This window comes from Cuculus canorus, chromosome 19 (assembly GCF_017976375.1).
Source record: "Cuculus canorus isolate bCucCan1 chromosome 19, bCucCan1.pri, whole genome shotgun sequence".
NCBI lineage: Eukaryota > Metazoa > Chordata > Aves > Cuculiformes > Cuculidae > Cuculus > Cuculus canorus.
In genome coordinates, this window is record NC_071419.1 from 3,491,420 (window position 1) to 3,518,664 (window position 27,245).

At 46.5% G+C, this 27,245-nt stretch overlaps 1 protein-coding gene across 2 annotated transcripts in view; it reads right to left on the reverse strand.

Annotated features, from left to right (window-relative positions):
• Window positions 1-20,125: 20,125 nt before the first annotated feature.
• COL5A1 (collagen type V alpha 1 chain) overlaps window positions 20,126-27,245 on the reverse strand; it is a 154,743-nt gene continuing 147,623 nt past the window's right edge. For both annotated transcript variants that reach the window (XM_009569507.2, XM_009569506.2), the window contains exons 65-66: window positions 24,935-25,168; window positions 20,126-22,750 (exon numbers count right to left, since the gene is read on the reverse strand). In XM_009569507.2, coding sequence (XP_009567802.1) covers window positions 22,604-22,750; window positions 24,935-25,168 — 381 coding nt within the window. In that variant the 3' untranslated portion in view covers window positions 20,126-22,603. The remainder of the gene's footprint in view (window positions 22,751-24,934; window positions 25,169-27,245) is intronic.

Consider the following 27,245-nt stretch of genomic DNA (forward strand, 5'->3'; position numbering starts at 1 on the left):
CCATCACTAAGCAATTTACCCCTAAACCAAGCCGTGGGTTTTTTTTCCTCCTGGATCTCCTTCACACAGAAAGAATTTGGGAGTCAACAGATTCATAGAAACTTTTCACAGTCATTTGGAAATATCTCTTATTTGAATTAAAAGCCCCAATCACCATAGGATTTTTCAGCTTCCAAATGCTGCCAGCATTAAATTCTTCCAGCTTACGCCTACTTGACCTCAAAGGAGAGGTACACATGCAATGAGCTGTTTCAGAGCCCCTTACAGTTTGCAAAGAGGAAGAACTCAGCAGGTTCTGGCTTTTTATGGAGCAAAAGCAATCAGGAGCCTCACCTGGTGAAAGACTGGTTTACTACCATGTTCCTCAGAATTAACTCTCTCAAATCTTGGTAAATGATGCAATTCTGAATACATTTCAAAAGGGAACAAAATAAGGGTTACCCTGAGGTCTCCCACCCTGGAAACATTTTCTGGGGCTTTTTATTTACTCTGCCATAAGCATCACTACTTGAAAAACAGGGATAGTTTGCACAGAGGTGTTCGGCAATATCACTTTGGGGTGGCATGTACGCATCTCGCCTCTTTATTGCCTGGCAGCCCAGTTATCCCATGCTTCTTTTTTTTTCTGGCCAGATGGAAAAACCTACAGGAATCAAGAGCAATACTAAGGGGAGAGAAAGAAGAACAGATGCTGCTGTTTATCCATTCCCTAGAGAAACAGAGGATCATAAATTTTCCCAGTTAAAATTCTCTTGAAAGATGGCAATTCACAAAACACAACTTAATGCTGGTAAAACAAAATTGTTTTCAATAATTAATATACAAGATACCTTTAAGAAAGGCAGAGGGCTTGTGGAGTGGAGGTGCAATTATTGTTTCATCAAAGATTGATTACATGTGTGGCCAGTCATTTGAATAATGGCTCTGCTGACACCTTAAATGGAATGATAAATGAGGTTGGGTCCACTGCTGTGACTTGATGCACAGGTTGACTCATGGATGCTAGTGAGAAACAGCAGCATCTTCCCAGCCTAAAAGGTCATCTGAAATATTAAAGAGCTGAAGATCAAGTAACTATGAATAAGGTCAAACAGAATGTTATGGTGATAGGACTGGAATTAATGGAGTGATAATTTTCCTCCGTTTATGCATTCATTTTTATTTTATTTGTGTTATGAAAGGAATCCAAAAGGATGGCCTCGCTCCGAAGTGAAAGGCTGGGTGTTTGTAACCAGGCACAGCAGAACAGCTTCTCTGTTCAGAGAGAGAAGGAAAGTTCCCACTTTAAATGACAGGAGCCATCTGGAAAAGAGTAGTTGAAACCATAGTGGTGTCATCAGCTCGTGGGAAAAGTGCCATGAAATCTCTAGGAGGGAGAGGAGCCACCTCCCTCTGATCCACAGGACAGGGCAGGCAGCTCCGGGAAGGGTGGAAATGTGGTGTTGTTTCTGAGGCTGTAGCATGGCCAACCCTGGCAAGGGCTCAGAACACCAACCCCTGCCTGCTATGCTCACCAGATGCCCCCATGGGCAGGTCTTCCCACACCTGAATGATGAGCCTGGAGGGATGCTTATCAGTCCCGCTTGTAACTGTGCTGAGCAAGGAGGATCCAACCTCTCGAGGCTGAGGCTGGAAGCCTGGGGGGCTGTAGGAGGAGATGGAGCCCTTGATTTCTTCCAGTAGCCACTGGCAGCCGCGTACACAGACATTTCACACCCCTGTCCCTCCAGCTTCCCTCAAAGGGAACATGAAAGGAAAGCAGCCAAAGCTCATTGTCTCGGGGAACAGAGAAGGGGGACACATTAATTACTAAAAGTACATCTCACAGTTGAACGCTGTGTTCAGGGCCCAGGAAGGCAAGTGATGGGTGTGTATGCCAAGGGTTTGAATTGCAGAGACCCGGGACCATCAGCCTTCTCACAAGCCTTCTCCCTCCACCCCTCAGCACTTCTCACAAGCCTTCAAACTATCGCTAACACTGATCGTACTCGAGACAAAAGCATTAAGCCCAAGACATCTTGGCCACGGCATCCTTGGGTCGTTGTGCCTGCAACCAGCAGAACTAGGAGTGAAGTGGCCCCTCTCTTCAAAGTGGGGAGCAGGGCAACGCCAACATCATTCTGCAGCCAGCAAAGTTTGCAAGGCAGGAGTTACAATAAGAAATAAATTTATGTCGGAAATAAATGTCACAATCATATTCATGATCAGTTTTGCCCTAGAATACAGAGCTAAGCAGACCCTCTTCTATCAAAGTCAATTAAATGCTTGCTATTCTCCTAAAACCCAGCAATAAAACAAGAGCTGTACATATCCATTAAACTGCAGTACACATCCATTAAACTTGCTTTTGCTGCTGCAGCTCATTTACTGCCAGGCTTGGACTTGATTCTGATCTTGTTTACATGAGTTTTACCCTGGTGTAACAGCAGAGGTTTTGCAAATTCACTCCAGCTGATTTACTCCAGGTGCTGACAATCACAAAGGGGATGAGACAGAGGCTTTCATTTCAGAGACCTGCAAATAATCTTTGTTCCTCAGTAAACCCCAGAGATGAATGGTTTGCTAAACAGCCAGGTTTCCCTACGCATGCACAAATTTATATGCAACTCTTGAAACAAATTTCTCCTGGAGATAGGAAAGCTTTCTCCCTGCAGACACCTTTGGGAAGGTCTGCACTGTCTGCATGATCCCCCTTGGATCCTGGGAAATAAGAGTTGGAGGTGACAACGGAGGGTGCAGTGTTGGGGCTGGCTGGGCCATCTGCACAAAGTTGAGTTCCTGGTGTGTAATGAGCTTCATTACCAAATTAACAGCAGAGAAATCCTGAGTGGGGAACCTCCAGGCCCTCAGCTGTACTCAAGCTGTCAAACGAAATCACTTAAGAAGAACAAAATCTCCCATCTCCACCGTGTATGAGTCTTGGCTGAGAGTTTGCCTGTGTCAAGAGGAGTAATGTCCTTAAGTCTGGGACTGAATTTCTCCCCTGTGCTTTACCAGACACGAAGAGCTTTACTGGATCTTATACTCCGCAGTCAGCCATGCCAATCCTTTTAAAACAAACCTTAGAAAAGCATCTTGAGCTTCTCCTCTTTGCTGAGACTGAAATCTCTGCCTCACTTCCATCCCCTCACACCTTTACTAGTGCCCTGGGTACAGTAAAAGTATGTTCCCTCCCGTGTATTCAGGATTCATCGTACGGACGGTGTTGAAGATGATGGCTGTGATGGCAGATATAGCTTAACCACCAGGCATGGACCATAGAGCATCCAGAAAGTTTAACTTTCTATAACTCCTGTTGGAATATCAAAGTGCTTGTGAGGAACCTGCTCATGCAGTGCAAGACAAGGTGTTGAAAGTATCAGCACTTTAAAGATGCTTTTGCTCTCGTAAGATTTCCTTAAGAAGCCTCTAACGGTAGTTTTCTTAAAAGGAGTGGAAGATAACAGAGAAATAGTAGAAAGGTGGAAAAGGGAAAGGAAAAATCCATGTCATTCTGTAGGCAGAGCATGACGGATGTCAGGCAGGCAGGGAGACAGTTTCACAAGCATCTGCACGAATGAAAAGCTTGTGTCCCTTTGGCTTTCGTACAAAGTTGAGCAAACGCCTTTGAAAAGGAGATCCATACATCCCAGAAGGCAACAATACCTCCATCCCTTGGCCTCTGTGGAGACTGTCCACCATTAGCTGTCCCATTTCTCACTCCCCCACTCCCAGGAGCTGTAGATTAACAGAGAGAAAAGCACACATGAAGGTAGACACCAAGGACTTCTTAGTTTTGGATGATGTGCTTGATGTGCCTTTGGGCTGACCCCCAGTTATGGCTTTCATTTTGCCTTTAAAGCAGCTGCAAGCACAAAGCTATGATGCTTTGTAGCAATAAGCAGGGCTGTAATGAACTCAGTGAAAAAGAAAAGGTCGCTATGCCCTTGTCTATTAACGTGGCCCGGCAGAAGGACCTAGTGATTAATTAAAACTGTGGCCTTCACATGAAGGGGAAAACCAACCCATATTCAGTCTAATTGGCTTAATTTTTATAACTGTGTTCCCCCAGAGATCCATTTCTAAAACAATTTGGACTATTCTTTCAATATCCTTTACTTATATCCTTATGATCATCTCATTCATTCTAATTTGGAAGGAGGCCCCATGAAAGAAAGAAATAAAATGGAGTTTTTATGTCTGATGTAGTGCCTGATGTGAATTCCCTGACAGCAAGAGTTCCGGGTCCTCTCCTAAGCAACAATTTTATTTTTTTTTTCCCATTCCTGACTAGGAATAAAAACTGCATTTTTGAGAAAGAAGATGAATAATGACAGCAGCAATATTCTAATGTTTGCGATGGACTCGTCTTAACTTTAAAACCAAGACAGGATATTTTCATAGAATCACAATCATAGAATAGTTTGGGTTGGAAGGGACCTTAAAGCCCATCCAGTCCCAATCCCCTGCCATGGGCAGGGACACCTCCCACTGGATCAGGGGCTCCAAGCCCCATCCAACCTGGCCTGGAACCCCTCCAGGGATGGGGCAGCCACCACTGCTCTGGGCAACCTGGGCCAGGGCCTCCCCACCCTCACAGCAAAACGTTTCTCCTTCTCAGCTTGGCCTTTAATTATTGAAGACAAAAGGGAAAAAAAAAAAAAGAAAAAAAGGTGAAGGTGAAAGCTTTGAGATTTATAGCGCCCAATAAAGGCTCTGTACACAGTGATTTACAGAGCCACAGCAGCGGTCTGACTCCCGGAAGAAAAATGTCCTGCCCTGTAGGATTTATGAACATCCACCTGGCACTTCCAAAATTCTTAGAGCAGCTCTCTGTTAGCGCTCACCACAGGGGGTTCGGTGAGGCGACAGACACGGAACATACACCTGGATGCATGTTTATTTACTTTTTAAATCACCTTGAGGGCCACAGACATAGGGGGATGTTCCTGGAGATTCCTAATCATCACTTCTGGCTTGTTTTCCTGGATATCTGCATGAAAGCCATCAAAATCAAGTCTTTATTTTGGCTGTTTCAGCTTCCCAAGATGAGGTCTCTGTGGCTGCAGATGCCGCCCCAGGCCTGAGACTCACCAGCAGACGGGGTGCTGGAGGATTATCACAGAATCACAGAATGGTTTGGGTTGGAAGAGACCTCAAAACCCATCCGGTTCCAACCTCTCCATGGGCAAGGACACCTCCCACTGGATCCGGTTGCTCCAAGCCCCATCCAACCTGGCCTGGAACACCTTCAGGTATGGAGAAGCCATGACTTCTCTGGGCAACCTGGGCCAGGGCCTTCCCACCCTCACAGGAAAACATTTCTTCCTAAGATCTCATCTCAATCTCCCCTCTCTCAGCTTGAAACCATTTCACCTCATGCTATCACTACACCCTCTGATAAAGAGCCCCTTCCCAGCTTTCCTACAGGCCCTGTTTAAGTTCTGGAAGGCTGCTCTAAGGTCTCCTCAGAGAACTTATTATGCTGGAGGGACTAATTACACAGAGGGATAGGGATGCCTAAGTCCCTTTTTAAATGCCAGTCTAAAATTTGTGATTAAATTCTTCTCCCATCAGTTATCTAGAGGGAAAGCAACTGGTTTCAGGTGAGCTCAGTTCAGCAGGGAAAGAAAGCAGCTTCTGGAAGGCATTGGTCCCACCTCTCCAAGGAGAGTACAAACTTTAGTAGCTGATGCCAATGCCAAAAAGGATGTATTCCCTTTTTAATCAGTTCTACAATGTTTCTGCATCTCCACCGTACAGGAGAACACATCTGGAAGCATCAGACTGGTAAAAAATAACATAGGGAAAGCATAATTTAAAGCGGAAGGCACGGGAGCTAAGAAATGTTTCCAGTGCAGAACTGAAAAGCACTGGGGAGTTGCTGAAGATGAACAGGGGAGAAGGCTGACTCAGAAGGGGGTGATGGTGTGGAGGAGACATCAGGAAGAGGTGGGCAAGGAGCCCCTAATTTCTCTTCCCCTCTGTTGTGATGGGTAGGAGACCCATTCCCTGGAAATTCACAATTCTGCAAATCCCCTGGTTCCCTGGAGCTGGAGAGATGTCAAGTTATGGCGTGCAAGAAAGCTTTAAAACATATTGATATTTATGGGACATCAATTCATTTGCAAGCCATTACAGCAAATCTCGATCTGGATACGAATCTGAGCAATGCAACACTCTCTCCTCCTGCTTCTTTTCCCTTTCCCCCACCTCCCCTTGAATATACAAAACACGCCTTAGTGCTGAAATATATATATAGCCACCCTAAAAGCAATGGAATAAGTGAGTCAGCATCCAAGTTGAGTGATGAGATAACTCCCACAAGCAAAAGATGGTGAGAGTAAACAGTGGTGAGAACTCCATGCCATAGTTAGGCTCTGAAATACCAGCCCCGTGCCGATGCTTCTTCTCCAAAGGCATATTTAATTTTGTTTTCTTGGAGGGAAGTGAGCACCAATGGTCCTGCCTGCCGGCATCAAGGCAGGGCGGAAGCTCAGCAGTGGGGACAGATGGACCCGACTGTGAGTCATGGTGAAGAGGCTCCTTGTGACAGACGGTGAGAAGGAAAAACAACTCCATGGTATGGCAATCTGCCTGTCTACCCATCTGTGCCAGCAAAGCATGGGGCAGGAGCAACCCCTGTGAACCTCTCGTCCCCATCGCTGACTGCCCCTCAGATCAGGATGCTTGGGAAAGACAGATCAGGTCCTTCCATGGTCCTTGCCCTTGGAGAGAGAGTCCTCTGGGTGGCTTCTCTTCTTCATCTCTTCTCTCTGGTGACCAATAATAGGACCTGAGTGAATTACAGGACAACGTGCCAGGGGAGGGTTAGGTTGGATATCAGAAAAAGGTTCTTCACCCAGAGAGTGGTGGAGCACTGCAACAGCTCCCCAGGGAAGCAGTCATGCTGCCAAGCCTGACAATACTCCAGAAGCATTTGGACAATGCCGTCAGAAACAGGGTGTGAATTTTGGGGTTGTCCTGTGCAGGGACAGGAGCTTGACTTGATGATCCTTGTGGGTCCCTTCCAACTCAGGACATTCTGTGATTCTGTGGGTGGAAGATGGGCTGCTCTCAGCCCTCATCTGCAGCACTGGATCCGTCCCCAGAGCTTCAATCAGAGGAAATTGTTCTAGAAAGCCTAGGGAGATGTTCAAAAAGTCATTTAGCACTGTGCCGGGCTATGCACACCCGGGGGAAAGGTGTGGTGGAAGAGGTAATTGGTTAGAAATGATTTTTTAGCAGAAGTTTCTTGATCATTAGCATATTAATGAAGTTTTTAATAACATGTTAACCTTTCCTCATTCCTCCACCCTGAAAAATCACACCACTTCTTTGGTTCACTGAAAAGGGCTGCCCTGAGGAGATGCGGTTCTTCCAGCCGGTATAGTCATTAGATCCAGCACAAGAAATAGTTTCCTCTGGAAAACACTTTTGGTGCCCGCAGGCCCCCCTGAATCGCTGGCATGATGTCTGTGGGGCAATCCAGCCTTCTGCTGCTCAAGGCCCAGCTCCCTTCTTGGAAGCATCTGCTTTGTTATTTATTTTATTTTGTTGCTGGCATTTATTTATTATCTGGTGGATTTTAGTTTTCCATAAGCAAACATGACTGGGTAAAAACTCAGCAGGGATAATAGATGCTTTATAGGTGCCAAAAATAAAATACCAGCAGATGCTACGCAGGAACTAAAGGTGTCAAACAGCTTTCGCTGCCTCTCGTGCTCCTCAGGATGCACCATTCCTTTCCTCTCTCTGAAACTCTATTTAGTGAATGAAACTGTAGTTTTCTCATACAGTATTTTACCCAGCAGACCCCAGTTACTGACCAAGGATGTACGCTAAGGCAAAGGAGATTTCTACCTCAATCTCAGAGAAAAATAGCTTTGGGTAAAATGGATTCCTTCTCTCCTTAATGCCTTTTATTTTACTCACGTGGCTCCTCCAGCCTTTCCTGAAGCAGATTCAGTCCAAGCAGACAATACAGATGATTACCTGTTATTTCTCCTCACTACTAGGGTTTCCACAAGCTCAGAAATATCTCCTGCATACACCACCAGTTATAAAGGGCTAAGCTGAAACCTAAGCTCTGGATATGCCACAGGATTGATGAATTCAGCATCAGCCCTGGTCTAGTGGGGCTTGTAAGCGCCTATAATTTCATTTTTCCTGCTGTGATTTATAGAATAGAATCATAGAATCATTAAGGTTGGAAAAGGCCTCTAAGATCATCAAATCCAACCATAAACACAGTATCAAAGCCCACTAAACCATGTCCTGAAGTGCCGTATGTACACATTTTTTGAACCCCCTCCAGCGATGGTGACTCCCCCACTGCCCTGAGCAGCCTCTGCTAATGCTTTACCATTCTTTTAGTAAAGAAATTTTTCCTAATATCCAATCTAAACCTCCCTGGCACAACTTGAGGCCAAAATGACACAAGGTGGAAAGCCCTGCTTGTATTACTTTTGAGGGAGTTGCTGGGTGTTCGCAGACAGGTTTGAACTTTAAGACCAAGCAAGCAGGGAAAAAGAAAACTTCACTAACAGCAGCAGCAGCAAATAGTGAGATGCCACACGGCTTTGCAGAAAGCAGGGATATGGAAACTTCTCACCAAGTAGCTCAGAGTTGTTGATGGCAACGAGAATACTAATCTTTTCTTGATTGCCTGTCAGCCAAAATTATTCATCCCGGGTGAGCAGATATTTGCAAGGCTGCATTTCTTTGGTATTTAAACATATGGGCAGAGGATCCATCACAGTGATAAATGAATCTCGACAGATTTAGAAAATCAGCTACAGCCCAAATCTGGACAGGGACCAGGAACCTTTTCCTGTCTTTGAAGGAGTCGGAGCATCCTCACCTCTGTGCACCGTGTTGCAAGTGAAACCCACCCTGCAGCAGGGACATGCGAAGCAGAGCCCATCACAGATGGGAGAGGCAAGTGGGCTCTCTGCTGTCAGAGCCAAAGCGGGTCTGGGACCGCCAGGATCTGGTGGTCTGGACAGTAGTAAATAAATTAACAAGTAAAACCAATGCAAATGGAAAGAGATGTTAATCCCCTGCGGCATCCTGCGCAACCTCTGTCACAGTTGGACCTCCTGAACACCTTCCTGCTTGATTAACTTAGACCTCCACACCTTAGGTGTGATTCACCTCCACACTCTGGTTTTGGAAGCCTGACTCTGAAAAAGAAGGGGAGCAGTGACAGCTCCGTCAGGATGAAGAACCGGAGGGCTGGAGACACACAGGTGCCTCTCCCTCTATCCCTCATCATCCCAAATGAGCCTGATTGATAAAAACGCAACTTTACATCCTGCATACAGGAACAAAGCCCACGGATCCGATCCTCATCTGGTGCAATGGGACTCTGCACTGCTGGCGCCAGCAGAGCATCCATGCTCTGCACCAGCTGGGGAGAAGTCCAAGACTTTGGCTTCACTGAGTGCAGTCAAAAAAGCATCTCTTTGCCATCCTGTCTATAAATCATCTATGCAGTGCCTATAAATCTCATCAGTCAAAGGAAGCGATACCCAAAGATTTATTTTTACAGCTAGCTGAAAAATTTTCCTCAAAGCATCTCTTTTAAGTGAAAACATTTTTTTTACAATGTGGACATGCAGCAAAGTTTCTTGTTTTGAAAAGTTTCTCATCCAGAAAACTGCTGTTTCTGAGGATTTCTGGAATTTTGAATGGTGAAAGGAAAACGGAATATTTTGTCTTAGGTTTTCTCCCTCTTCTCTACAAGAAAAAGGATAAATATATTTCAACTCCGTTTTATTTTACATTATTATTAACATTTAGGCTTCAACCACATCAGGGACACATTACAGGGCATCCATAGCATTACATGATATAGAAAATTCTCTGAGCCAAGAAATGTACAATCAGGCTTGAAACATGATGGATGGATTGTGAGAAAAGACGACAGGTAGAAAAAGCTGCAGACTTGGAGAGGGCAACAGGCTGGGACCCAACCATGCATTTAATTCTGTTATCCGCCTCGGACTTGGTGTACTCTTGACCGAGTCATTTAAACCATCATCTCCCCAATGGCTGTTGGAAGGGGTAAAGCTGTTACTCACGTCTGCTGTAGACTTATTCTTGCTCCCATAACGTCTCTCTTTGCTTCCTTGTCCACATATTGGCCTCTATTTTCAGCCAAAGTCTTTCAGGGCTGCTGCAATAAACAATAATAGTAACTATATAATGAGATTCCCACTCTCCCCCCCCCCTTCATTTGATTTTTCAGGCTTGATTACTGAACTCATATTTCCTCCAGATAATTTACACTGCCTTGGCTGCAAACAAACGGGCACTTTATTATCTGCAATCGGCCTCTACAAGATGACTGTGGCTGTTCATGTATCGATGGGTTTGAGCTCTGTTTTTCATTTTACCTCTGAATGATATTTCTGAGCCCTTTCCTGGGTGAGGAGAGATAGTGCATTTGTTATTGATAGAATTTCCATTTAAATTGAGGATGTTGCTCAGTGCAACACGTGTACCAGTTAAGAGACTCTTTCCCCCAGCAAAAGGCAGCAAATTATATGAAGGAAAAAAAAAAAATGTTAGAAAAGGGAGGGGGAGAGGGAGAAATCACAAAACTTAATATGAAATCCAGCTGGATATATGCCTGCAATAAAACATCTAGATCTTAATAAGGCTGTGGGTAAAGCTTGGATTACACACCCAGCTTTATATGCTATCTGCTATTCAGCAGCTGCTTCTCTTGAAAGCTCCTTTCTCTGCTCGTCGATCCGATTAGCTCACTAGAAAATTAGAAACAAAACAACATGAAATCTTCTGCTTTTACAAAAATAAATAGAAACACAGCCACGAGAAGGGAGTTGGAGCAGCCCCAGAAAAGCCTTTTCAAGTGGATAATGACTCTATGGGACACACGTTTCAGGTGCATTTTCTTTTAGTCAGAAATTGTTATTTGTACTGGAAATTAGAGGGAGGAACAGTAGGAAAATGAATCCTGATGGGGTCTGCAAGTCCTTTCCAGCCCTTCCCCTGGGCAACCAAAAGAAGGCGCCAGAATAGCAAGAGAAGAATGAGTCTCCTCTCCTCCATGGCCACACACCATCAGCTCTGGAGCAACACTGGGCAAGGCAGCATCTTGGAAGCAGATTAAAGGGGTTCTGCCCCCTGCCTCCATCTCAGCTGGAGCCTCCTGGACTCTCCACCTGAGATAAAAAGAATGGACACAAAATAGACCCAGCAGCTCTGCCCTTGCAACGTAGCATCCCATCAGGGTCACATCCTGCAGCCCCTAGCACGGGTTTGCACCAATCCAGAGTCCAGTTCCAAGACACTGAGCCCACTTGAGCAAAGCGAAGTCAGGAGGGTGTAACTGGTGCCCTGAAGATGCTCCTGTCTGTTGGCTGGCAGCCTGGGATAACAGGTAGTGGTTATCCAGAGCACAGAAGGTGCAAGAGGCAGCTTCATCTGTCACGGGCAGTTTCTAGCCATTAGGATCCTTTGGTACCTGATGGGATGGCTCAGCACCACCTGCCCTCAGCTGCTTTCTATTTCTACTGCGATGATAAAAAAAGCTTTGCCATAAGCCAGCCTTTCCGATCACATCTTATCAGCTCTGGGCAGCTGGGGCAGGATCCAGCAGGCACGGGTATGCCAGCCTGAGTCCCATCATCCTGCCAAGTAGAAAACACCCATACAAACCACCTTAATCCCTGCAAAAAGTGAAAACCAGGCTGCATCTGCTCCAGAAACGCACTCAGGCATGGACTCATCTGGCCAGGCTGTCCCCGCTCTGGGTGTTGGGGACAAAGGAGGGACACTGGGACCATAGGCTGCTTTCTAGGACTAATGTGCTGAGCCATGTTTCTGTGCCGGGCTGGTTTGTTCCTCGCAGGCAGCTCAGGATCCATGAGATAAGCTCTTTTATTTATTTATTTTTTTTTTTGCCATTTGCAGGGTGACCTCCAAGTCTAAATCACAGGTGTGAAGTAATCCGCTCCATATTGTACGTTGGCGGTTGCTACGGGGGAAGAAATGATTAATTTATCACCCATTCCAAGATGTGAAGAAAGAATGATAGAGAGGGAAAGAGAGAAGGAAAAGAACGAAGAAAAGGCAAAAAAAAAAAACCCTTAGAGTAAACCTGCCTGAGCTGCAGAGGAGCATTATTTACAGTCCAAAACTTCCACAACCATCTGAATGTAAAGCAGAATCACATCATCGATAACATCATGTCCTGATCAGAGGGAAAAGACGTCTGAGAAGGAAGAGGAGGGCAATAATGGCATATTTTCACCTAGCTGGGGAGATTGCAAAGGGATTTTAATTCCGAAGATGCTGAACAAATTGCAGATGAGACTATGAGAATAAATAGTGTCTGGTCATAGATCAGCACAATTTGATTTTCTCGCGTTTAAGCACAACGGTATCAATCATTAGAGGGGAGGGAGCGAAAAAATCAAGGCGGCAAATGACTTATTCGTCATTCCTTACACAGGAGAAAAGGAAAACCTTGCACTCCACGGCATGCAAGCAGAGGAGGAGATGGGGGATCTTCACAGCCACGCTGGTGGAGCAACTGCAGCCTTTCCCCAGCAGTTTGCAAGCTCTGGCTGGAACAGGAGATGCTGCAGGAGCTGGTGCGTGTGTGTGGGGGTTCTCCACTACTTTGTCTACAGTATTTAACACAAATATTTTGGGCCTGGAGCTTCACTGACCTTATTAACAATGTTTAATAGCAAATAGCTGGCTTTCAACCAAGGGTCTCAAAGCCTTTTGGAAACATTTGTTTAATTAGCTTATACAACACTCAGCAATAGAAGCGTCTGTGTTTTGCCAGACATGAAATGGGGAAATTACAGGAAAAAGATAGGGAGCAAAGTATGGAGAATGTTCTACAACCCCCTCAGACCTACTAAAAATACACGCGTGGTGCTTCATGTTTTCCAGACCCTGGGAAAGAACTAATTAATCCCCAGGGAGTTTGCATGTAGCAAGTGGAAAGAAATATTGGGGAAGATTACTGATCTCTTTTTCTGACCTATTTCAAGATCTATATTTGAATCCGGCTTTTCTTTTCCAAGCAGACCAGCGTCCACTTGTAGCAGTTGAAGATAGAGGCGGCGGCGGCAGCGCTTGAGCTGCAGAGGCTGACGGTGCCGTATGTGACCCGCAGGGGGTTCTCTCAGGGCTCCTTCACAGGCAGGTGATGGAGAACATCAGCGGAGGCGTTTTGGGGTGAGGTGATGCCTGTCATCGGGGTGGGCTGCCTGGCGAGATCCCTCCCAGTGTACGGGGCAGGCTGTCCTGCATGGAACAAACAACAGCAGAATTGCTGATCAGAAAGACATTGGCTCGGTGTATAAAACCCATAAGGCTGAGAGATGAGAGGCGCTATTCAGGACTGAATGGCTTCGCCAAAGATGTATTTCAGCACCTATCCTTTCTTCCCCGTCTGTTGAGGCTATGGGCTAAAAACTGTGCATTATTTTATCGCCTCGGCCACTGGCTACGAGGCTCCCCAGGCACCACAGCACCGGAGTTCGGGATGCAGAAACAGCAGACGGGTCCTGCTGTGTCAGTCCATACTCAAAGACAGTTCCTACAAAACCATTTATGTTTTCCAGCAGTAATAGATGGATTAGCAGCTGTATTGTGCAGCAAAGGCACTCACAATCCAGGCCATAGCGTGAACCAGGCACGCCGCTTAGCCGGGTGCATCAGCAAATGAAATGCAAAGCAGGACAGAAAGCTGGGGTGGGATGAAGGTATTTATATACAATAAATATTTAACACTGCTCAGTGTTTCCTCCTGTAGAAACTTATTGCAGGAATTAATTTTTCACACATTCTACCTGCTCCTCTCTCGCCCTTCAGCAAGGTTAATCTTTGCCCGATGCAAGTTTGAAGATTAAATCCATGGTGGTGTACAAACTTCCCATATAGTTTGATTCAATTTCTTTCATTCGCCAACAAAATGATGGACGCATTTTGAATTCACAAACACTTCCTCACAGAGCAGATAATTCATGAGGAGAAGCTCCCCTCCTTCCTTCTCCTCCTCTCTCCCTGTTGTGTATCTTAATTAATGTTTCAAGTCTGGCAGCTTTTTGATTTCCATTTCAACAGGGTCTCTGATCAGCCTGATTGAAGAAAAACCTTTAAAAGGGACATTTTTTTCCTGCTTTCTCCTGAAATTCAACATCACACTGGCAGCAGCAAGGAGCAGCTCTGGCCTGGGGTCCAACCTGCAGCAGAGATGCTTCAGCTCCCAGGGAGATTGGAGCTGAAAGGAAGCACTTTTCCAACCCAGGCTTCTCTCTGGGAGGCCCCAGCAGATGTTTGGATGTGAATCAGTACTGCGACCCCAAAGAGACCAAACTCTTCACCACACTGGTGCGCGTATTAGGACTCCAGGGAATGGCAGGAAGATGCTCGAAGGGAGGGTTCAGTTGGACATTAGGCAAAGGTTCCTCACCCAGAGGGTGGTGGAGCACCAGAAAAGCTCCCCAAGGAAGCAGTCACAGCCCCAAGCCTGATGATATTCCAGAAGCCTTTGGGCAATGCCCTCAGGCACACGGTGTGAACGTTGGGGTTGTCCAGTGCAAGGGTAGGAGCTACATTCAATAGCTCTTGTCAGTCTCTTCCAGCTCAGGATTTCTATGATTCTACGTGGACAGGAGACCACCCATGCAGAGGGACCCGGGTTTCAGCCCCTGCTCAGCCACCCAGGTGAAGTTTTGCACTTCACAAGGCATAGACAGTGCACCTTTTCCATCTGCGTCCCCAGGCAACGGGGCTGCAGGGCAGTGCTGCAGCTCAGCACCCACCTTTTGCAGGGCTGGGACTGTGGCTTGGTCCCATCGGAGGATGTTCCCAAGGTCAGGCTGGCAGTCAGTGCCAAAACGATGCTTATCTGACATGGTTACCGTCTTGAGCAACCCCAGGGTGCTCAGGGAAGGGTTCCCAGGTGCAGCCTGTGGATTTGCCCTGCCCGAACTGAGGGGGTACAGAAAAACGAACATTTGCCAAGCTAAGGAGCAGCTGACAAAAAGCCAAGGAAAATTTCTGCAAAGAGGAACATCTAGTTGTCAAATTAACATATTAATAATTAGTCAGAATGAGAACGTTAAGTCCCATTGCAGGGCCCAAAGCTGGCACGTTTGCTCTCTGCGTTCAGCTGTGTCGAGCAGCAATTCCAGGGGTGCCTCTGAGCGTGACAGCCTGTGCCTTACAAGATGTAATTTTAGCGCTTCAGAGCTCTCTTAGTTATGCATCTCTTAAAAAACAAGCGTGTTGGCTTCTCTCTGAAGGAGAAAAACAGCTTCTTCTTTAGGGTTTTCATGCGTTTGATTTCTTTGGGGTGTTTATTTTTGCTCTGGGCTATTTGAGAAAACCCATTAAATACAAGTATAAATTGCTAAGTTTTGTTTGCTGTGAAGGTAGAAACACGCAGGGCCTGTCTGAACTATTGAGTTTGTACCTCTGGAGAAAATCACTTTGCTGCCGTGATGCCCCAGGATGGAAAAAATCTGCAGGCAGAGAAGTTACAAGGAATAAATGAAATGGCAATAGATGCCATAAATAAAACTACAGCACAGTAACACCCCCCTGCTTTGGAGATCAAAAGTAAAACCAGCTTTCAGTGCTGCAACTTGGGTAAAATCCAGTGAGGGCTCCGAATCCAGCAGGTTATTATGCACCCAGAGAAGATGCTGGTACTGAAGCTTTCATTGGTGCAACAGAGGACCACAATTCCCCACAGCTGGAAGTGTCAAGGGAGGGATAAGTTAATGGCAAATTATTTCAAGGCTGTAATGACCTGAAGGATTGCTCCCTAGTGCCCTTGAAGGACAATCGCGGTAGACCAGAGCTTGGTGCTGGTGATTTGCACAGCATCCTGCTCCTCTGGGAGGAGAGGTGGAGACAGTCCAGGGGGAATCATAGAATCATTGAGGTTGGAAAAGACCTCCAAGCTCATAGAGTTCAGCCATCAGCCCAACCCCACCGTGCCTGCTAAACCATGTCCTGAGTGCCACATCTACATGTTTCTGAACCCCTCCAGGGGTGGGGACTCCACCAGTGCTGTGGGTTTAAAAGATGGGTAGATGAAGTGCTTAGGGATGTGATTTAGTAGCGGACGGGTATGGTTGGACTCAATGATCTCAAAGGTCTTTTCCAAACTAATGATTCTATGATCACAGATTGCTTCCGGCCACGCTGTGCGTGAAGGTCCTGAGCATCACTGCTGCTGCGCCCTGAACCCTGCGAAAGGGACATGATGCTCTTGGCAGAGGAACACCAGGCTGGCAGTGCCAACGGACACAACAATCAGCCTGGCGTGACTCGCAGCAGTGCTCCATCCTGCTCAGATCACCCATGGTAAAAAAAGAGAACGTATCTGGAAATTGTCTGTCTGGTGGAGCACCCGGCTGCCAGCAAAGCCAGAGCAGTGAATTTGCAGTGGCACGGTTCCTGTGCAAGGTGTTAAGAGAGAGGGGATGCATTTGACTTGCACTGCATTAGCTTTCATTGGATCCTCTGCAGCTTAATTTACAAGCGGAATGGAACTGCCAGGAGGCATCACCAGCTCACTTGCTCTTTTCTCATAGAAAGCCACAGAGGTGTGAGGTTTTTTTTCCTCCAAGAACTGTAGATCAGATCAGTTCTAACCTTTTTTTTTTTTTTAATTATTGTCTCAATGAAAAGACTAACCAGGCTCAGCTAGGGAGAAGATGCTCGACAAAAGCAGCTGGACGATGACGATAGCTCTAGCTTGCCTTGTATGCTGTGAAAACCTCATTCTACCCAACACTTTACATATTCTTTCCATGTTAAGGCACCTTCCTTTCCCCTTTTCATTATAGCCTCCCACTTTGTCTTGCTCTTTCCAGGAAAGATTTAGTCACGCTAAGGAAGCCCAATACTTTGTATAAAATACCCATTCAAAGTTTTTCTTCTGGGTTGTGTGCCCAAACTCCCATAGACCACAGGGAAGAGATGCCCAGGATTCAGTCTCTAAACGTAATCATAGCTAACACCTCTTTTTCAACCATTTTTATTTTCACCAGCCTCATATAAACGTGGTATTTAAGGAGCCAAGAGGAGCATTGCTTTGAGAGATAATAATAGATCAGGGTGCATCCCAACCAAAGCCGTCGTGTCTCGCAGAGAGCAAATGATGTGCGATCACGGTATGATCAGATTGGGCTGGGAATGGTGCATGGCAGAGCTGTTCCCCCCCAGCAGGGGCTGCTGACCCCAGCGTCCTCCTAGGAGGAGCAGGAACGTGCTGGTCACTGCTAGTACAGCCCCAGATGAAGCATAATTAGAGGGAGCTGCATGTTGGAAAAGGCACTTTGGGGCGTGCCAAGTGGGTACTGCCGCGCGGGCAGCCGGGCTGGCAGATGGTGAGGCCGTGGCTCCATCCCAGTCTGCCCCCGCACACCAGCTGCTCCCAAACAGCCCCGGCCAGGAGGCACCTGCACCAGTGCTTCATCCCAGCGAGCACCCCTAGTTCCCTGTGCCTCCCGTCCTACAGGTAACATCTCAGTGGAGTCTCAGGTGGCTAATACATGGCTGAGCTCATGCTGAAGGCTGTTTACCCCACTGTCTCCTCTTACAAACCACATAAGGATGGGCTCGTTTAGGGACAGCCACTGCTCTACCAGCTGAAGCAACCCAAGAGGCTTCAAGAAGCAAGACAGGGAGCCGACAGACACACAGCTAGCATGAGGACCTGGGCTCCTTCCTTCAGGACTGGGCCAAAAAATAAACCAAAGAATAATTCCCATTTTACAGGCAGAAAGCAAGTCACACAGAGATTCGTGTTTTACCTTGGGAAACAGCAGGAAGGAAACGCACAAATCCTGGAGCCTGGGTCAGCTCAGGTGACTAGATGGGAAGAACGGTCCAGGCTTCACCTTCTTTCTTAATACACAGAAGTGCATAAATCTCAGCCTAGTTAAGACTCTGCCTGTTAAAAAAAAAAGAGAGGGGGGAATAATCACAAAATCCAGTTGAACTAAGCCTGGTAGACTTAAAGCTTCCCCTGCTGCTGGCCCAGCTGCTTTTAAAGGTGATTGGAAACATATTTAGGCTCAGCTGCTCTAGGTTAACTCTCATTCCCCAGGTTGCACTGGGCGCTACTCCGCTCTCCCCGGGGCCAGCGTGGGCTTTGAGCTTGGTCCTCCTGCTCTCCTTGCTGCATCTTGAGGTTTGAGCTGCTGACCCTGCCCATCCCTGGGGCTGAGCCTGGGCAAAGCCCTTGGCTTGAATAGTCTCCTCCTCACCCCATCCTCAAAACAAATCTGACCCGCCTTACACTGTTTCAATAATCTTCTTTCTGTTGTGGTTCTTCCAAATTTACCCTTCCTATTTCACCCGTTAGAGATACTGCACTGTAGCTCCAGCACCAAATAATGGATTTTCTGTTATACAAAAAGAGGTGAAAACCATGCCATGGCTTCTATGTCTGGCATCTCCAGAAACAGTCGCATTCCTGCTCAGATCCCTGTTTTTTCCTAACAGCAGATCAAAGCCCCTCCCAGCAGCGAGACCCTCAGGCATTTGTTAGGAGTTCGTGGCAACCAGCAACGATCAAGAGCAAACAGCAACTGGCAAGTCAGCATAGACCAGGTTCATGTCACCTTAAATCATCATCAGGATCTAAACTAAATATTTCTAGCCAAGCCTAAGTAATTAAAGCCATTTTCCCACTAGTTTCTTCCCCCAACTTTGGCACCTCTGCACTTCTGGGGTCCTTTTGGATGAAGATTTGGCCATAAGACCTCAACATTTCCCAAACTATTCCTTAAGTAGGAGTTATATACTTCAAAGATTATCTACACTACAATTACAATTATATACTGAAAGACTTTGGTTCCTTATCTGAACACCTCTCTTAATCTGAGATCTACCCCGAACTTTACCCAAAGAATGAAGAGGAGAGGCTGATGGGACACACATCTGGGCTTGGTCATTGCAAAGCTTTGTGCACAGGGATGGGTTGGAGCAGGTACATGTTCTTGTGCTATACGTACCTGCTGTGCTGCAAATAAGGACAGGTTTCTGTGGTGCGGGCGTCTTCTTGGACCTGCAAACCAGCAGCACCAACCTAACGATCTTGGCAAGAAGCCCTTGAGAACGCAGCAGCGGTGGCTGGTGTCAGGAGGCAGATGCATGCAATTTCTTCCATTGTGTCCAGAGGAGCCATCACCTTCTCACCTATCCCTGGAGTGAAACCCGCAGAGAGCAAGGAGGAGAGGATGAGCAAAGTATCCCCGACCTCATTCCCCTGAGCACATCCATGCAGCAGTGCCCTGGGGCTGAGACATGAGTTTGGGGGTTGAGGAGCTCACCAAGAAGCTGGAGAAACAGTCTTTTTTCCATCTTGGGATGTGAAGATCAACTACAGCAAAGGCTGTAATATCAAGCAAAGATTCCTCGAGTGCAGCTGCTGCCAGGATGGAGAAGATGGAGATGCTGGTGGCAACCTCATCTTCTCATCCAAGTCCGGCAACTGAAATCTCCACGTTGGATTTTGACACCGTTGGGTCTCACTGAGACAAAAAAAAAAAAGATTCCAGGTTTGGAAGTTCTCTCTCTGGTGAGTTTGTGTTACTACTTTACAGTATATATTACCTTTAAGCACTTCCACTGCTCCTCTGATGAACTCTGCAGGCTCCACCGAGCAGAGGGGTCGTGAGGAAATCACGCTGCAATCAACTCCAAGAAGACATTCACATCACGTTGGTTTAGGTGGAAACAGTAAACTTGATTTATTGAAAAAAAAATCTATTACATTTATTCCTTTATTACACAGGTTTAAAATATTTAAAAATAGCTCTTATGGGCATTACACTTAAATTTTATGACATGTTTATTGGACTTTGAAGAAATGTACAATATGTCATTTGACACTATATTTTAAAAAGGGCCTTATGTACTAAAGTTTTTTTTCCATAGGTTTTATTTTTCTTATCAACATTTGTTCAAGTCATATATATTAAAGGGAGGAGGGAAATAAAATTACACAAAAAGAAGGTCTGCAAATACAAGTAGTAATTTTATTGCAATATACCGTAGCTAAGTGGTCTGGGGGAATCGGAACAGTTTGGAGCTCAGTACAATTACAACACTGTGGAATTCAACAGAGGAATTATTATTATTTTTTTTTACTTAAAGCAAAGAAATAAAAGGAAAACTAAAAGAAAAAAAAATAGCTCCCTTGATGAAAATTGAGAACAGAATCACATGACCCAGACAGACGCACACGTGTGTACATACAGCGAGATATGGCTTATCTGGCACAGAGAGGAACGTGCAACCCTTTCTGACCTTCCCACTGGCCCTGGACAAGGTTCTTGCCAAGGTGACCTAGAAGTTGAATTTTCCAATATATTATTGTTATATCTCCTTTTCACTGCCCCGCTGCCGGAGTCTGCACTTTTTAGGGTAGCACCTTTTTTTTTTTCCCCCTTCCCAAACGGAAGAAAACTATGAGAGAATACACCAGCAGAAGGGAGATGGATGGACATGGCTCTCCCAGCCCAAAAAGCACCGCGCGGCATCGCCGCTGCCTCCAGCACAGCTTTGCCTCCCTTCCCCGGCTGCTGCTGCTTGGGAAGGAGGGGGGAGAAGACATCATCTATAGGCTTTTCTTCACAGTAAACGTGACATCTTTTCCTTTACGGTGAAAGCCCCTCCTTGGCTCAAGCATTAAAGGTAATACTCCAGGCCAAATAAGAGTAATAAACAACCCCACCCTGCAACATCTATTTTTCCAGCCGTGATATCTAAATAGGGAGAAAACAAACAAATGCAAAGAGAAGAGGGTGTCAGCAGGTTGCAAGCTGAAAATGCTTCAGGCATATATATAACAAATAAAGCTATGCTGGCAGAGCCACCGAGGGAAGAGCAGGAAAATTGCAGATTCCCAGGAGCACGTGGTGGGCGAGCGCCCACCCGCCTTCAACATCGCGTCAGGACATCCAACACAGGCATAAATTAGCACCACAAACGTTCAGCGACGGAGTACGAGTTGGTCTGGTTACCACCGTATCAACTGCATGAATAGTCTTGGAAAACATAAAACCCAAGACAGAAGCACATTTAATACTTTTTCTACATGGGCTGTACAAGCTACCATAATACAACGAAGGAAAGGAGCAGGAATTCTGCGTAAGGAATATGAAGGTGGCATGCATTTATAATCCGACCGCAGCAAAAGCCTGCAGCCTGGGTTGAAGGTGGCTAAAAGCAAACTCTAGGGGGAGATTGGCCAATGGCAGGGTATCACCAGTGTTGTATTAAAGTTCTTCAAATAGATAGCACCACAGAGACATGTAAAAATAAAAAGCACCTTTTTTTTTTTTCCTTTTTTTTTTCCTTACATTTTATATTCAGAGAGGACAAATGGATTTCCCCTGCCACTGCAATCTGCCGCTGCACGTGGAATTTTGCTATTATTTTCAAAGAATGCTGAAGAAAAAGGAATTTAATTAATTTAAAACACGTATGTTAAGGTAAGCGAGTGCATCAAAAGGCAGAGATTCAAAGCAGATCCTGCTTTTAGGCTAGGGTTTTGTAGAAATCTCATTAAAAAAGTGGCTTTAATTTCCTTATTTTGAAGCGAATCGTTCCAAAAGGCATCCGTGGCTCAGCGGGCTGGTTTGCCACTCAATGGGCCCTCATCCTGCAAAGACTCAGGCCTGGGTGTAACTCAAGTCTCTCCGGATCCAGGCTTGGGGTTGGGAAGAGGCGGGAGCAATGGGGATGTGAGCCGGCTGTCTTCGTTCCCAGGTGGATGCTTGGCTGGGACGGTGGTGGGAAGGGTGGTGGGTTTAGTACAGACAGGTCACATGCAAGTTTTGAAGCCGGAAACATTTAAACATTTAAAATAATATACAATACAAATATTTACTTACAAACATACAAAAATAGAAGCACCTTTAATACATGGGAACGAGATGCCCAGTGTGGCTTTGAGCTATCGAATTCATGGGGTTAAATTCGGTAAAACTTAGAATCATGCCATTCAATGGAGATATCAAAAATTCTAGACACGGCGGTGATGGCTGCTTGCTAGAGCCGATCCAAATGTCGTCGAAGTCAATGAAATGCCTCTGCTGAGCTTTGGCAGGGTTAGGATTGGAGCCAGGACTGCCCAGATTTCAAGCTGAACACGGAGTTTCAAGTTTTTTCCATTTTTCCTTAGAAACAAACAAAAAATAATCTATAGACAAGCGCTCGGTATCGCTTCATGCCGAGAAGAAGACCTCTTTGATGGTGGTGGGGTCTGCTCGGTGGCCGTGGAGCAGCAGCAATGGGAGCAGCAGTGGTGGCCGTGTGGGGACAGGTCTCCGGGCCACGCATGCGGCGGTCGGTCATGCGATTCTGTGTCTGTTGTGGGAACGGTCCTCTGGGTCGGTGATTCGGTATGTCTGGGTGCGGTGGCACAGAGGAACTTGGGCAAAATGAAGAACAAAACAAAACGGAAAAAAATAACCCATCGCTGTCCAGTTTCAGAACGTGCATGTGACAAGGAATTCTTTTTTTTTTTTTTTCTTTTTAATTAATTCAATGGCGCAATGAGGTTACGAGGTTGCTCATTTGGAGACTAGTTTTCAGGTGGCTCTTAGCCCATGAAGCAAGCTGGTCCCACCTCGAATCCAAATTTCTGTGACGCTTCTCCGAAGTCATTGAACATGATGTCGACTATAGGTACTTGCTCTACTTTGGGCGTGTTGATTTCCAGGATAGTCTTCTGATAGCCCTTCTTTGCCTGATGGGAAGAAGAGGGAGAGAGAGGAGCTCTGATGATGCCTCCAAGCCAGCAATAGCAAGTTATCATGGATGAGCATTCACCGGTCAGCTGAGAATATGGTGATGATCTTGCCTAGGAATTTTCTGAGTTGAATTAGAGGCACCCAGAACTCAAACGCTCTACATTTACCATGCAGACACGCTCTAAAGTGGGATGGTGACCACTGAGCAAACCCCGGGGGAGATAATTGTCCTGAGCCCAAACTTTGGAGCAGAAGAATCTGCTGCCATAGAATCACAGAATGGTTTGTGTTGGAAGGAACCTTAAAGATTATCCAGTTCCACCCCTGCCATGGACAGAGATACCTCCCACTGCATCAGGGTGCTCCAAGCCCCATCCAACCTGGCCTTGAACACCTCCAGGGATGGGATAGCCACGAGTTCTTTGGGCAACTTGGGCCAGGGCCTCCCCACCCTCAGAGGAAAACATTTCTTCCACGCCATAAAGATCAGAAGACACTAAGTCTGCTGTCAGCACATCTCAGAGCTTGAACGGGAGCGTGGTAAAACTGTTGTGTCTGTTGTACAGCTTTTTTGCCTCCCTGAGGACACGCATGGGTTGTTGAGCAAATGCGAGTGATTTAATTTGAATATATTAGTTTGACTATTATCTGAGCACTACCAAAATGATCACATTTAAAGTTTGATGGAATCCACAAGGTGATGTTGTCTTTTTATCGTGCCTGGTAGCCATACAGTTATTTCTGAAATATAAATAATTATTAGAGGAGCAGAAGTGCACCCGAGGGCATACAAAGCTGCACAAACAAGTGAATTTATGGAGCAGCTTTTGGCTCTACCTTACCCTCTGATTTGTGTGTCTCGGAAGAATAGCTTATATCACAGCTACTGAGAAAGGGCTGTAAGATCAGGAAAAACACATTCAAACAACGGCCTGAAGATTAGCCCTGGAGATCCACCAGCACTGGCTGCAGCATCCTCTGTTATGGCCAGAGTGGGGGTCCTTCCAGGACCTCTGTGACAATGCCAGGTGGGGAAGCCTAACCTCATTTTTCGTATATAGAGCTCAATCTTATAAATCCTGCCTGGGGTTCATCGAGGATGACCTACCGGGGTACTGTAGATGGTCTAGGAATACAGGAGATGCAGAACACCTCTTTCTGCAAGGCTGTGATAAACTCCCTTGGCATATTTTACCCCCTCTTACAGCCTACAGGAATATCTCTAGCAGAGACAAAGGACTGGGACATGCTGGTTTGGAAGCAATGCCCAAAGCTCTGAACCAGGAGCTCTGTGCCCCACCATCACACCAGGGCTTGACCAGCCTCTCCTGGTGGACGCTTGTTGCTCCCACCGCTTTCGTTCTTGCCACAGTCGTTTATTTGCAATACTGACACTGGCTGTGCCTATGGTCGCCTACGAGGAGCAACCAAGCAAACAAACTTGAAGGACCTACAGTCCTCATTCCATGCAAATGCCCCTCCTTAAAGAGAGGAATGTGGGGCACCTGAACCAAATCACTTAAACCAAGAATCTTCTTGGCTTATCTGGCTTAAAATGTGCAACGTATCATACTGTAGCATTCCTGAGACTTAAGGGAAAGGGAGAAGGTACTCTCTACTGAGGACACATTCAGCAGGAGATAAAACTTCCCCACACATCTTCCAGAAGTGGGATGGACGGCCTCTCCCTCTCAGTGAGAGTGTTTAAAGAAGTGATTCTAATCTGATTTTCCTCATTGCTCCTACAGCACAAACCATGCATGTGCTAGAACAGAACTTCAAGTTATATGGAGAACTTTTTCTGTCAAACATCTCAATCTTTCTGTCTCGTGGGCTTCAAGTACTGCAGTTGCAGAGGGTGAGAATTATGCACGATTTTGCACCAGCACGCTGGGTCTCAAAATAAAAGCAAGCAGCACCTGCTTTGCCAATTTTCTAGCTCCTAAGGGCAGAATTTTGAGAGCTCAGTCCTGAATCAGGCACCCATCAGAAGGAGGCAGAAGCAAAGAGAGGGCTACCCAAGCAAGTGGTTGAGTCACCATCCCTGGAGACATTTAAAAGACACGTAGATGAGGTGCTCAGAGATATGATTTAGTAGTAGAGAGGTACAGTTGGACTCAAGCACCTCAAGCCACGACCCCTTTTATAGGGACTGGCCAAGAGCAGCTCTGCCCACGTACCGCACAGCCGTCGAGGACGGCTCGGATGTAGGGGTTGTTGTCGTAGGACATCTCCTCATCGTTGGAGCCCAGGAAGCGGATGGCCTTGTCGTAGCTGTTGGTTGTGGCATCGTGCCAGGCTACAGACTGGTAGCAGTTGTAGGTGATGTTCTGGTGGGCCGAGGCGCTCAGGAGACGGAGGAAAGTCATCTGCACCACTCCGATGGGGTTCCCATCCGAATCCACGTAGGAGAGCTAAGATAAGTGGAGAAGGGGAAACACTGGGCAGTGAGGGGTAACGCAAGACGCTGGAGGGGCTCTGAGGACCACCAGTCTCACTCATCTTTACTACCACTGCATAAGGCTCAGTTTTATCATCTCTGTGGGGTGCAGACACTGCTCCTGCCTCACTACGGGCATGGGGCTGCTCTGATCCTCCTGTCACCAGGATGTGGCTACCAAGGACAATTTGCTATCTCTCCTGCTGGTTGTGAGTTAAAAAAATAAGGCTAATGCAAGGCAGGAGGGAAGAGGGAGCGGGATTTCAGACCCGGTTGCAGAAAGGTGCAGTGATAAGCAAATTTGGGGACTTACGTCTCAAGTTTAAGCCAATACCGAGCATACTTCTCCAACTTTTGAAGAGGAAATAAAGCAGATTGCTGTAAGGGTTTGGGGCTTTTTCTGCCCTATTTGAGATGATTAGCTGACCACTGTAGGTATTTTGTTCTGCACGCACTGGGGTATTTCCCATCCATCTTCCCTAGGCACCGCTGCCCTGGCTTTTAAGCAATCTTTGTGCTTAATCTGCAGCAATCCTACTCCTGCTGAGAGAGAGGACTCCACGCTGCCCTGGTCAGCGAGGCTACTCTCAGCTAAAGGGAAAATGCATTTGCTGTCCTTAGGGCACTGTTATGAAACACAGAGCCGCGCTGACACAGGGATACGCTCCATCCTGCACCATCTCCCTTGCAGGAGAACAGTGTCTAGAAACACATTTCTGCAAAACACGATTTACTGAAACCCAATTCCAGCACCCAGTGGATCCAGGTCTGTCTGGGACTTTCATCCACCATCAAGGAAGCAAACGCATAGCGGGACAGCTAATTTACACGGCATCTCCAGCCATGGCCAAGCTACCAGCGCCGCTGTTCGTTACTGTCCTCTACAGACAGGGAGTTTCTTTAGAAACAACCAGGAGAAAAATAAAGGCACACAAACAACATGGTGTTCTTCGAGGCACCGTGGAACTTCGGAGCAAGCTGCAAACAGTAGAAGAGATTCATAACCAGGCAATAAAATAATAAATATAATAAAAATAAAGAAGTATACTAACCGGTTGTCAGGATACCGTTGCACTGTCCTCCTGAGAGTTAAATATGACTGACCACGAGAGCGCCACGCACGCCAGGAGGAGAGGTACCAAAAAACCACCAGGACGAGGAAGGAGAGGGACACAAAATGCCAGCTACTTGGCACATACCCAATGACACACAGCGCTACTGATCTGCAGGACCCACTTTTCTTATTTGTTCTTATTTCAAATCAGTTCTTGGGTTGGGAGCCTTGTTAAGGGGGTCTCGGTTGCTGTTCTGCCTCTGCAGTTTGCATGAGGCTCTGTCCCAGCTTTGCAACTGGAGGCACTGGGAGCTGTGTGCATCAGGCTTGCACGTGAGAACATGGTTTCACAGATATCAGTTTTATCATCTCTGTGGGTTGCAGACACTGCTCCTGTTTTCCCTGTGACAGTATTTCCCTGTGGCAGATGCCACGTGGCTATGAAGGACAACGGGAGAGGATGGGTGCTGGCCTTGTTAGAGCTACGGGGAACTGCACTTAACATGGGAAGAAAAGCAAAGCCCAGAAGAAAACATCTGCATCTCTTTTATCCCCCTAAATGCAGTCTCTGGCTGCATCATGAGAAATGCTAGAAAATAATCTCCAAGTACTCTGTGTCATTTATTAATGACAGTTCAGAAGCATCAAAAGAAGACACTTTCTTTGTATTTCGTATTTAATATGTCCTTCTTCCTTTAGATATCCCCAGAAGAAAAGCAAGCATCATCAGGGCTGCACACCTCATGCGAGCACTGAGATTCACATGGAGACCCCCCCATCAGCTGCCTGCGCCCTCGACAGAGCTGAGCAGCCGTGTGGAAATCTTCCCCTTGGCTTTTGGGATCCACATGGGCTCAGCACCCTGAGAGACCATGCTCGGGCTGCATGGAAAGGCACCAGGGACCTTCTGGAGCAATGCTGCATCCAGAGAGGAACTCAAACTCCTTCATCCTGCCCATCTGCACACAATTGATTTTGGATTCAAGTGTCTCCCCAG